At 37.9% G+C, this 13,568-nt stretch overlaps 1 protein-coding gene across 1 annotated transcript in view; it reads left to right on the plus strand.

Moving 5' to 3' along the window:
- Positions 1 to 13,568, plus strand: part of LOC128697293 (DBF4-CDC7 kinase regulatory subunit chiffon) — a 99,849-nt gene that overhangs the window by 59,897 nt on the left and 26,384 nt on the right. Inside the window, exons 4-5 of the mRNA XM_053788955.2 lie at positions 3,293 to 3,555; positions 11,918 to 11,973. Of these exons, the coding sequence (XP_053644930.1) occupies positions 3,293 to 3,555; positions 11,918 to 11,973 (319 nt within the window). The remainder of the gene's footprint in view (positions 1 to 3,292; positions 3,556 to 11,917; positions 11,974 to 13,568) is intronic.

Consider the following 13,568-nt stretch of genomic DNA (forward strand, 5'->3'; position numbering starts at 1 on the left):
TTTTTATGTCCTTCCTCAGTTTTTTTTTTTATACTTTAAAGATAGTAAACTTTAGAAGTGAAGAGTGTTTACCTTATATTTTGTTGCCTCCCTTTGCCATTAACTTGTTAACAAAATATACCATAGCATTTACCATGTTTTTGTACTTGACTCTAAAGAGTCACATAAAAACACAGTTTTATTTCTTCATCTCATTTGCCAGCATGCAAAACAGGTGTAGACTTATGATCCTGAATCAGCATTTTTCTGTAGCAAGTTGGAATTCTGTATCACACTGTGCAGTCCTTGTAAAAAATACTTGGGTAACCACCTTCCCCATCTATTCCAAAACATACTCTAAAATAAAAGAAGTCAATAAGATTTAACCCATTAATGAAGGTCCAATACAAAAAAAAGAAGTCGAGGTTAATAATGGTCCACTGCAGCTACTCTTAACCCTTTCACTGTCGAGACCCCTGCTCACAAACTTGGTCTCAGTGTCGAAGAATTTAAAAAAAAAAAAAAATTTCTTATGAAATGGTAGAGAATCTTTTCCCAATGGTAATGACACCAAAAGTATGAAATTTGATGGAAACTTACGGAATTGTGCTCTCACGAAGTTAGCAGTCTTGGCGATATATACACATCGGCGATTTTGCCGACTTTGAGCCCTATTTTCAGCCAATTCCATTGTTCCAATTGACCAAACTCATAGCTGTTTCACTAGAACTCCATTTATTCTATTGACTGAGTACAAGAAACTGCCCATTTACCGATTTCAACTACCCAATAAAGTGGTCAGAAATTGGCAATTTGGCCAATTTCACACAAATTTCAAAAGATGCCAGTTTCAAAATAGGGTCCAGAATAAACAATGCAGACATTCCTGGCACTAAAATAACATTTTATCTGTTCATTAGTCATATCTCCAAGCCCCTCTTATATTATTCTTGCTTTCCATTTTGAATTTTTATTCACATAAAAAATAGAAGATTTACTGTTATGCATACTACTGTATTATTGTAATAATTGTATAAATAATGTCAACCCATTTGTGACTGCATATTAGGCTGACCAGTTGGACATGTATTGGATGGTGATGTCATTTGTTTACTCTTGAACATTGGCAAAAATCAGACATTTCCACTAATTTGAGCTCAATTTCAAGGTCATTTTCATTGTGAAACCAATCAAAATCATCTTTATTTCTGTAACATGTGTTCCATTCTATTAAGTGAGACAAAGAAAATGAGAATACAACCTTAATACCCTACAAAAATTCACCTCAAAGTCGGCATTTTAAACCAAAAACACGGTCTGAGTTTTTTTTTTCCTCATGCACTGTGTTCTGCAGGATTTTTTTTTTTTTTATACTTTGCACACTGACCACACAGACCCATTCTCTCAAATGTAGGTCTACCAGCTTGCTCCTGCTAGATTTGAAGCCACTAGAATTTTGGCGGATTAATACGGCACCAACACTGGCTTGTAATCCATACTAATACAACACCAACAGTGAAAGAGTTAAAGTTTAATTTTAACTTTATCTTTTTAAAATTTTATTTAAAGTTTTATTTATGGTTTTAATATAATTTTTTTGTTGTCTTGTATATGCTGTTTGCTGAAGTTGAGCTTGGTGCTCTCTGGGATACATTGTGCTTGGTTACACTCCCTGCCAGTGACCCACCGTGAGTCTGCCTACCTTTTGTCTACCTTTTAATAGTTTCAAGGATCACTAGGTTTCATGATTAGTCATTCTGACACTCCACTGTGACTTAACACTGTTGATTTTAAGGAAAATTTTAAGTTTACTTTTGATGATCATTAGGACTCTAATATTTGACGGATGGGCATTGTAAAGCTCGCAGTATCTCTTAACTCTTTCAAGGTCCAGACCACCGATCTGAAACTTGTCCACAGGGTCCAAGAATTTTCAAAAAAAATTTTATTTTTTTCTTATGAAATGGTAGAGAATATATTTTCTGAAGGTAATAAAACAAAAAGTACGAAATCTGATGGAAAATTGAAGAAATTTCACTATCACGAATTTTGCTGTGTCAGTGATATTTATGCATCGGCAATTTTGCCCACTGTGACTCCTATTTTAGGCCAGTTACATTGTCCCAGTTCACAAAATTCTTAGCTATGTTGCTAGTATTACTTCTATTTTATCGATTGAGCACAAGAAACCACACAATCAACTATTTCAACTATCCAATAAAGTGATAAGAAATTGGTAATTTGGCCAATTTCACACAAAGTTCAAAATAGGGTCCAGAATAAACAGTGCAGGCATTCCTGGCACTAAAATAACATTTCTTCTGCTTAATACATAAGTTACGTTTCCAGACTTTACAAATGACTTCCATTTTGATTTTTTATTCACACCAAAAATAGAAGATTTATTATTATGCAATATTGTTATAATTGTATAAATAATATCAGCACATTTCCCTTCAGTATATTGGGGTACCAAACATTCATGATTTTTCAACATTTGCGAGGTTCTTGATCCCCTAACCCTTGCAAATATTGGGGGAGACCTGTATTGTAATGAACAGAATAGAGGAAATCATCTCTTCATGTATATTATTTAGGCATGCATACTTGTCAGAGAGCCCGTCGTAAGTCCGAGGCGTCGGTAAACGAGTACATTGCTAAGTGAGGAGAGGCTGTATTAGACTCGCCAATTGACATGTATTGGACGTGTAGCGTGATTTGTTTACTTTTGAACATCGGCAAAAATCGAACATTTCCACTACTTTGAGCGCAGTTTCAAGGTACTTTTCATTGTGAAACCAATCAAAATCATCTCTATTTCTGTAATATATCTTCCATTCTGTCAAACGAGGCCAAGAAAACAAGAATACAACCATAAATACCATATGAAAATACACTGCAAAGTTGCTGTTTTAAACCAAAAACACGGTCGGAGTGTTGTTTTTCTCATTATGCACTGCGTGCTGCAGGATTTTTTTATACTGCGCACACTGACCACGCAGACCCATTCTTTCATATGTAGGCCTACCAGCTTTTTTCCACCAGATCTGAAGATGCTAGAATTTTGGCGTATAAATATGGGACCGACACTGGCTATGAAGCCTTACATATACAGGACCAACCCTGAAAGGGTTAACACACTGTCTCCCACCGAGGCACGGTGACCCAAAATAGAAACATTTACAATCATTCACTCTATCACTGTCTTGCCAAAGGCATGCAGATACAGCAGCTCAGATGTCCCTCCATTTATTAAATAGTATCCACATTTCAGTTTTGTGTATGAATACCACATTTATTTTATATTTTGCAGAGGACTAGAGCTGAAGTGCTCTTGGAACGTGCCTGTGTGCGGCGCCAAGGCACAAGTGACGTACTTGAAAACGCACGGTTGTGGAATGTTCCTGTTTGGCCATTGGCTAAACTTTTAAAGTGGCTGTCTGTACTAAAAGAAAACGACCGATACAAACCACAGAAGACTCCTAGCAGCATAACCTCAAAAGGTTCCTCATCCTCATCCTTAGCTAAGGTTCAGCGTTTAAGAACTCCATTCATCAAAACTGAATCCTTTAGTAGGTTAGTAAATTTACACAAAATGTTGAATTTGAGAAATTTGTCTAGGTGATTGATTTGGCTCTGTTACATAATCCATCCACATCTTGAATGTCACAGTCACACATTTTTCTTCAGTCCTCTGTATTCTCCACTGTCCAAATATTTAGTGTGTTTTGATTTTTGGCTGCCCATTTCCTTGTTGTGGTAGGATTCATTCCTCACATCTTAATTACCTGCTTAAGTAGGTAATTACAGATGTAGTTTTTGACTGATATGAAGTAGCATTGTCATATCTATTTTTTGAACATTTGTATGGAGTCTGCTTCCACTATGTCATTTTTCAGTTCATTCCACTTTACCACTCACATCTTTAAGAAATATTTAAATATTCCTGTGACTCATTTGGTACATTTGCTACATTCCTTGTAATACCTCTGACATTTTCTACATCCCTAGTAACACCTCTTGACATTTGCTACATCCCTAGTAATACCCCTGACATTTGTGACATCCCTAGTAATACCCCTGACATTTGCTACATCCCTAGTAACACCCCTGACATTTGCTACATCCCTAGTAATACCCCTGATATCCTGCTGTGGCAGGATTTGAGATACCCGTGCTTGGGGATGCTATAACCTTTGACACTTGCCTGACTAAGAACTCAGCAACTCTTCTAAGGATATTTACTCATTTATCAAATTTGCTTCCAGATGAATGCAAGAGGAATAATTGCATGATTCTTCCCTCACTCGCTAATTGCAAATCATTGGTGACTGTTGCACCAACCAAAGAGGATTAGTTAATTTTAAGGCGGAAGAAGTACTTGAGGTTCTTTGAAGCCAGGAGTTGTGGCTGAAGGCGTGCAACAGGCATTCTTTGTGGTTTACCCTCATCCATTATTTGTTGCATAATGTTTGCACTACCAGTGCCTTAAGCCTAAGTGGACTGTTGCACTTAGCCTTTCTCCTTGCTTACTTCTTAAGATAAGAAATAAAAATGACTATTCCTTCAGGAAGATCTGAACAGATTGATGAATTATAGTGAAAGATGGATAATGGAATTTAATGTAATAAGTGCCATGTAATAGAATTGGGAAAAAGTTTATGTAGATAAAAAATATAGATTGTTTAACCCTTTTGGGGTCCTTGCCATAATATCATAGCTTTGAGCTCAGGGTCCGTGCTATAATATTACGTGTAAATTTTAAAGTCTTCAAATTTAGCAAGAGATGGCTGGTTGGCCTACATATGAGAGAATGGGTCTGTGTGGTGAGTGTGCACCATATAAAAAAACTGTGTATGGTTTAAAATAGTGACTTTGTGGTTTGTTTTTTTATGGTTCTATTCTTATTTTCTTGGTATCATTTGATAGAATTGAAGACATATTACTAAAATAGAGATGATTTTGATTGGATTCAAGACTGGAAGTAGCTTGAAATTGAGCTCAAAGTAGTAGAAATATTCAATTTTTGCCGATATTCCAGAGGATGGGCAAAGCCCACCTATAACCCACAGTCTGTTTTAGGTTTTATTAGGTCTGATTCAGTTATTGGGATGCTATAAATCAGGAACAATCTTTCCTGGTTATACAGTGGAACCTCTGCTTGCGAGCGTGTCCACATGCGAGTTTTTCCAAATATGAGCAGTCGATGGGTCGATTTTTTGCTTCCATAAGCAAGCAAAATTTCCACAAGCGAGCAGACCTCAAGGCAGGTTCCTTGACACTGGTGAGGGGCTCTTGCTCTTGATCTCGGGAATTGTATCTCAGTTGTTTGTTGGACTATCTTATTGAAACTTGGGCAATGTATGATGGAAAGATGCTTCTTAACATACACCAAAAATGAAAGAAATCTAAGCATAAATAATGGAGTTCATTTCTCAGCAATTAGCCACCCCTTAGTGGTAATTTCGAATGGTTTTTATGGTTGTATTCTCGTTTTTTTTGGTCTCATTTGATAGAATAGAAGATATATTACAGAAATATGTAGATATGATTTTGATTGCTTTCATGACAAAAAGTACCTTGAAATAGAGCTCAACCTAGGAGAAATGGTCCATTGCTTGGCTGTTTCAATGTAAACAAATGACATCACAGTAAATCTTATATTTTTGTGTGAATATAAATTACAAATTATTTATATAATAATAATAATGATAATAATAATAGTAATACCTAAGTAATAAGTTGGTAGACAGCAACCGCCCAGGGAGGTACTACCGTCCTGCCAAGTGAGTGTAAAATGAAAGCCTGTAATTGTTTTACATGATGGTAGGATTGCTGGTGTCCTTTTTTCTGTCTCATAAACATGCAAGATTTCAGGTACGTCTTGCTACTTCTACTTACACTTAGGTCACACTACACATACATGTACAAGCATATATATATACACCCCTCTGGGTTTTCTTCTATTTTCTTTCTAGTTATTGTTCTTGTTTATTTCCTCTTGCCTCCATGGGGAAGTGGAACAGAATTCTTCCTCCGTAAGCTATACGTGTTGTAAGAGGCAACTAAAATGCCTTCTCCTGTATAAATTACAGTGGTCCCTCGCATTTTGTAATTAATCTGTTCCTGGAAATGTGACTGTTATCGAAATTGACGATTTTCGAATCCATTTTCCCCATAAGAAATAATGTAAATCCAATTAATTCGTTCCAGACACCCAGAAGTATCAACAACAATTTTTTTTTTTACCTTAAAGATAGATTTACATGCACAAAAGAATGAACATTCAACATGACAGTTACCTTTATTGAAGGCTGTTGTTGATGAATGGAAGACAGGCAGGAGGAGAGAGGGAAGAGAGGTTATTGTTTAGAAGGGGAATCCCCCTCCATAAGGACTCTAGGTCACTTCAGGGATCACTTCCCTAGCTTAAATATAGATTTACATGCAAAAACAGTGATTATGTGAGAGTGAGGTGAACGTGTTGAATGATGATGAAAGTATTTTCTTTTTGGGGATTTTCTTTCTTTTTGGGTCACCCTGCCTCGGTGGGAGACGGCCAACTTGTTGAAAAAAAAAAATGCAGAAAAGAATGCCAAATAAATGTAAAGCACTAATAAAATGTATAAATAAACATTTAACATCACACTTACCTTTTATTGAACTTTAGTTGGTGTATGGCAGTGGGAGGGGAGATGAGTTTATTTTTGGAGAATATGACACTAATATCAACTCTCCAGCTTATTTATCTATCACAGTTCAACTAATAAGACATAATAAACAATATTAATAACATAGAAACATGGAATATACTCTAGAATGAATAAAATAAGTCACTATGTGTGTCACGAGAGGTGTTGTGTTGTTGTTGGGTGTATAAGGGCCACTGAGAGTAAGCCGTCCATAATGGTGGTGAAGCAGCAGCTGAGGCGGCGGTGTTTTCTGTAGCCCTATGTAATTCCAACAACATTGGAGGAGTTGGTAGAATCGCTGAATCACTGAAGAAGGCACCCTCTACCACCATCACAACCACTACCACCCTCTACCACCATCATAACCACTACCACCATCATAACCACTACCACCCTCTACCACCATCATAACCACTACCACCCTCTACCACCATCATAACCACTACCACCCTCTACCACCATCACTACCACCTACCACTATCACAACTGCTACCACCATCACTACTACCTTCTACCACTGCCTACCACTATCACAACTGCTAGCACCCTCTACCACCATCACTACTACCTTCTACCACTGCCTACCACTATCACAACTGCTAGCACCCTCTACCACCATCACTACCACCCTCTACCACCATCTCTACCACCGTCTACCACTATCACAACTGCTGGCACCCTCTTCCACCATCGCTACCACTATCACAACTGCTAGCATCCTCTACCACCATCGCTACCACCCTCTACCACTATCACAACTGCTAGCACCCTTTACCACTATCACAACTGCTAGCACCCTCTACCACTATCACAACTGCTAGCACCCTCTACTACCATCACTACTGCTAACACCCTCTACCCCCATCACTACCACCCTCTACCACCATCAGTACCACCCTCTACCACTATCACAACTGCTTCCACTCTACCACCACCACCTTTGTATTTTTCTACAAACTTTTTCTTAAATTATATGTGTTTCTCACATTCTTTACCAAAGGGCTGGTACTAGAAGCTTTCTTTGGAGCAATGGTGACTTATTTAGCAGTTGCAAGCACTAAAACGAATGGAATATTATGAAATGTATCATATGAACTCGTGGGATCATCCTCACTCACTGATAAACAATGGCACATTGGCTGGGAATGGAGTGTGAGGTGACTCAGGGCTGTGTGTACGTGTCCCAGATGAATGACTATTTGCGAGTCAAACGACGATTCACGAGCCAATGTTTTAATGAAAATAACGTTACGATTTACAAAAATTACATCTATCGAGCCTTACGATTATCGAGGGACCACTGTACTAAATTTAAAAAGAGAAACTTTCGTTTTTCTTGGTGGGATATGGCCGGTTTGCTGAAAAAAAAAATGATGATTTTCTTTGGTTTAACCCTTTGAGGGTCTACAGGCCCTCTCAGAGACTTGTTCTCAGGGTCCCCCAAATTTCAAAAAAAAAAAAAAAAATATTTTTTCTTATGAAAAGATAGAGAATTTTTTCCCGATCATAATGACACCAAAAGTATGAAATTTGATGGAAAACGTACGGAATTATGCTCTCGCGAAGTAAGCGGTCTCGACGATGTTTACGCATCGGCGATTTTGCCCACTTTGAGCCATATTTCTGCTACTTTGAGCTCAATTTCAAGGTACTTTTCATTGTAAAACCAGTCAGAATCATCTCAATTTTTGTAATATGTCTTCCATTCTATACAATGAGACCAGGAAAACTAGAATACAGCAATAAATACCATACGAAAATATAGTGCAAAGTCACTGTTTTAATCCAAAAACACGGTCAAAGTTTTTTTTTTCTCATTACGCACTGTGTGTTGTAGGATTTTTTCTGTAGTGCGCACACTGACCACGTAGACCCATTCTTTCATATGTAGGCTTACCAGCTTTCTCTCACTAGATTTGAAGGCGCTAGAATTTATGCGTACTAGTACGTCATGGACACTGGCGCGTAAGCCATACTAGCACGGCTGAAACCCTGAAAGGGTTAAAGACTAAAAGTAGCTTGAAATTGAGCTCAAAGTAGTGGAAATGTTCGATTTTTGCTGATGTTTAAGATTAACCCTTAAACTGTTCAAACATGTGTAGTGCTCCAAAAGTAGATCTACGTTTTTTTACATACTTTCAAATATATATATATAAAAAATAGATCAAAGTTTCTTTTACATGCTTTCAAATATAAAAAAAAAAGATGATCTACATTTTTTTACATACTTTCAAATGTTGAAAAAACATAGATCTAAGTTTTGAATTGTGTGTGAAATTGGCCAAATCAGTAATTTCAGATCACTTTATTAGGTAGTTGAAATAGGTGAATGGGTGGTTTCTTGTACTCAGTCAATAGAATAAAAGGAGTTCTAGTGAAATAGCTATGAGTTTGGTCAACTGGAACAGTGGAATTTGCCTAAAATAGGGCTCAAAGTGGGCAAAATCACCGATGCGTAAATATTGCTGAGATCACTAGCTTTGCAAGAGTGTAATTCTGTAAGTTTTCCATCAAATTTCGTATTTTTTGTTTCATTACCTTTGGAAAAAGATTCTCTGTCATATCATAAGGAATTTTTTTTTTCAACCCTGAGAGTGAGTAAAAGATTGGGGGTCTCAACCCTCAAACAACAACACTTTCAGTGTCAGTCCCATTGTATCATGGCTTTGAAGCTAGTGTCAGTCCCGTAGTACAATGCCACGAGTTCAGCTCACTAAGATAAGCTGTGAGTGGTATATTTGGTCCAAGATTTGAGTGAATGGGTGTATGTGGTAAGTGTGCACCATATAAAAAAAATCCTGCCGCAGGCAGTGCATAATGAGAAAAAACTGCAATCATATCTTTTGGTTTAAAACAGTGACTCTGTGGTGTATTTTAGTATGGTTGTTTTTATTGTTGTATTCTCAGTTTCTTGTTCTCTTTTGATAGAATGGAAGATTATTTTTTTATTATTATCACACTGGCCGATTCCCACCAGGGCAGGGTGGCCCGAAAAAGAAAAACTTTCACCATCATTCAATCCATCACTGTCTTGCCAGAAGGGTGCTTTACACTTCAGTTTTTAAACTGCAACATTAACACCCCTCCTTCAGAGTGCAGGCACTGTACTTCCCATCTCCAGGACTCAAGTCCGGCCTGCCGGTTTCCCTGAGCCCCTTCATAAATGTTACTTTGCTCACACTCCAACAGCACGTCAAGTATTAAAAACCATTTGTCTCCATTCACTCCTATCAAACACGCTCACGCATGCCTGCTGGAAGTCCAAGCCCCTCGCACACAAAACCTCCTTTACCCCCTTCCTCCAACCTTTCCTAGGCCGACCCCTACCCCGCCTTCCTTCCACTACAGACTGATACACTCTTGAAGTCATTCTGTTTTGCTCCATTCTCTCTACATGTCCAAACCACCTCAACAACCCTTCCTCAGCCCTCTGGACAACAGTTTTGGTAATCCCGCACCTCCTCCTAACTTCCAAACTACGAATTCTCTGCATTATATTCACACCACACAGTGCCCTCAGACATGACATCTCCACTGCTTCCAGCCTTCTCCTCGCTGCAACATTCATCACCCATGCTTCACACCCATATAAGAGCGTTGGTAAAAGTATACTCTCATACATTTCCCTCTTTGCCTCCTAGGACAAAGTTCTTTGTCTCCAGACACTCGTAAGTGCACCACTCACCCTTTTCCCCTCATCAATTCTATGATTCACCTCATCTTTCATAGACCCATCCGCTAACACATCCACTCCCAGAATGGAAGATACATTACAGAAATAGGGATGATTTTGATTGTTTTAAGGACTAAAAATAGCTTGAAATTGAGCTCAGAATGGCAGAAATGTTCAGTTAATGCTAATGTTCAAGAGTAAACAAATCATGTCGCTTCCATTCATCCATCTGGTGGGTGTAATATGATTTCACGAATGTGTTGATAGTATTTATACAGTTATTACAATATTGCATAACTGTAAGTCTTCTATTTTTTGTGTAAATAAAAAATGAAAATGGCATTCATGTGTAAATCCTGGGAATGTAACTATTGAACAGAGAAAATTATATTTTAGTGTCAGGAATGCCTGCATTGTTTATTCTGAACCCTATTTTGAAATTTGTTTGAAATTGACCAAATTACCAATTTCTGATCACTATTGGGTAGTTGAAATAGTTCATTGGGCGATTTCTTGTGTTCAGTCGATAAAATGAAAGACATACTAGCAAAGTAGCTAAGAATTTGGTTGACTGGAAAGATGTAATGGGCCTAAAATAGGACTGAAAGTAGGCAAAATTGCCAGTGCATAAATATCACTGACACAGCAAAATTCACGAAAGCATAATTTCGTAAATTTTTCATCAAATTTCATACTTCTTGTTTTATTACCTTTAGAAAAAGATTCTCTACCATTTCATAAGGAAAAATAACTAAAGAAATATTTTGAAAATCTTTTGACAGTGTGGACAAGTTTCAAATTGAGGCTCTGGATAGTAAAAGGGTTAACACCTGGTGAATGATTTAAACAGAAAAATATGTCACTAAGTCCTAGTATCTCCACAAACTCACTGAGAATTTTCTCAGATATCATGATTATCTTTACAGGTGCACAAATACAGGGGTGTCATCCAAGAATGGCTTGAACTAGGCCTAGCAAAACTGTTTATTTAGACTGAGAGCACCAGTAATATTTCTGTTATGAAATCCCCTTCAGTTGGTCCACCAACTACCAAAACACTGCAATTGGTGGAATCCCAGTAGAGATTTGGACAGGTTTCCTTCACACTCTTAAGGAAGTAAATTTAATAGATGTGGAAGTATCCCTGCCATGAAAGGCAAAGCAGAGTTGCTTGATTCTATTCAGGCAAGCACCTCCACCTTCAAAAGAGAGAGCCTCATTGCTCAACCCTTCTACTGTGCATACAGTGACCCAATGTTGGGGAAATAACCAGGAATGAAACATATAAGAGTATATTGGCATTGACTCTCAGTGAAAATTTCATTCATCTCTCTTGATCTTAGAAACCATTCAGTGTAATTGGCTTTTAATAACACCGTGAAGCATACACTGATAAAGAACTTACCTAAGTACCCCACAGGGTGTGTACAGCATGCATTATTCGATTATTTGTAAGGATTATGATAAAAAGTACACTGGAGGAACAGGGAAAACTTGGGAGGCCAGGCTTTAACAGCACAAATATTTAAGTTGGTCATCACAGGTATAGAGTGCCTTGTTTCTGCTTTTGCAGGCCACAGGACATCCAGTGGATTGAGAACATGTCAAGAGAGTGGCTTCCTGCCAAGGGTATGTTGAGTGTTAACATTTTGATATTACTCTAATTAACCCATTTACTATGTCTTGTATCATTTGGTTGGTTCCTATCTAATGTCATTTTGACATGAAAAATTAAAGTGGCCATGTGAACTTTTGCTTTAATTTTTCTTTTTGACCCTTTCACCATCCAGACCTCTGAAATTAATATTGCTCTTATTCTTCTTTCTTTCAACACACCGGCCATATCCCACCGAGGCAGGGTGGCCCAAAAGGAAAAACGAAAGTCTTTCCTTTTACATTTAGTAATATATACAGGAGAAGGGGTTACTAGCTCCTTGCTCCTGACATTTTAGTTGCCTCTTACAACACGCATGGCTTACGGAGGAAGAATTCTGTTTCTCATGGAGGGGGGAGTGAGGGGAAGTCACGCGCGATCGAGCTCCGTCAAAAATTGCTTTTCCTGATAGTTCCAAGTGGGAACAGAGGGTGGGAAATAAGCGAGTGCAACCATAAAGTGATATACTCCTTTGAACCAACATAAAAGGAATATCAGTGAACACCAAATAGAAAAATATGGATTACAGTGTCACATGGAGAGTGCCGGTTAGAACAATGGTTACTCTGGAAATAAGCCTGACCAGCACTAACGAACTATTGCCAGATGTCTACACAAGTGGAAATAAACAAACAGATATTGAACTATCTATAAGTAATATGGCGAGTGTCATGTATATATATGTGCAGTTACACAGTGAAATAAATTGTAGATATGAGTAATCTAAATTATCCTCAGTATAGCGTAAAATATATGGTGCAGCTTATGGGAATATTTACAAGCAATTGGCACTAGCGAACTATTGCCGGAGGTCCAGAGAAGTGGAAATAATGGAGGAGTGTTTACTACAGTCATAAGTAATAAAACGAGTGATGATAGCAGCGAGGTGCAGGGAATCACAGTATACATAAATTAAGCATACAATCAATGAAAAGGCATAAGTCTACTGTGTGACGGGTTTTCCCCGTTACCTCTACTAAGCTTTACTGCTGTGGAAGTGCAGGGGAAAGTTACTGTAGGCCTAGTGCCGTATGAACAATATAACGATCCCAGTGTAGTGCAGTGAAAAGAAAAGTGTACCTTGAACAAATATATTGTATATCCTTGAGATAACCAGTGTACAACACAGTGACAAAATACCAATGATAAAATAAAAGGAAATAAAATAAAAAAACAATTGTGAAGTGTGGCAGTGGTGGGGCAATCTGTGTGTCCTGGTGTTGACATGTGACAAGTGATACACGAAGGTTCAAGTTACCACATATAACGAATAGACTAGGAATATAGTGAATATAGTGCATAATATACGGAATATATTCATGGGTCGACCATCACCTGCGAAAAAAAAAAAATTGTCAGAGGTGACAGTGAAGTGCAAACTATCATACAAGTGTTATAACGAAGAAAAAAGGATATAAATAGGCAGTGATATAATAAACTGAACTTATGAATAAGAGTTGATCCTTTTAATCCCGAGTGTAGTGTAAAACTATGGTATAATTTTATGGGAACAAGTGCGCAAGTGCCACCCGCACCCCACCTCCCAGTCCCCGCCTCGTGCCCTAACCCC

The sequence above is a fragment of the Cherax quadricarinatus genome, chromosome 2 (genome assembly GCF_038502225.1).
Source record: "Cherax quadricarinatus isolate ZL_2023a chromosome 2, ASM3850222v1, whole genome shotgun sequence".
Taxonomy (NCBI): Eukaryota; Metazoa; Arthropoda; class Malacostraca; order Decapoda; family Parastacidae; genus Cherax; species Cherax quadricarinatus.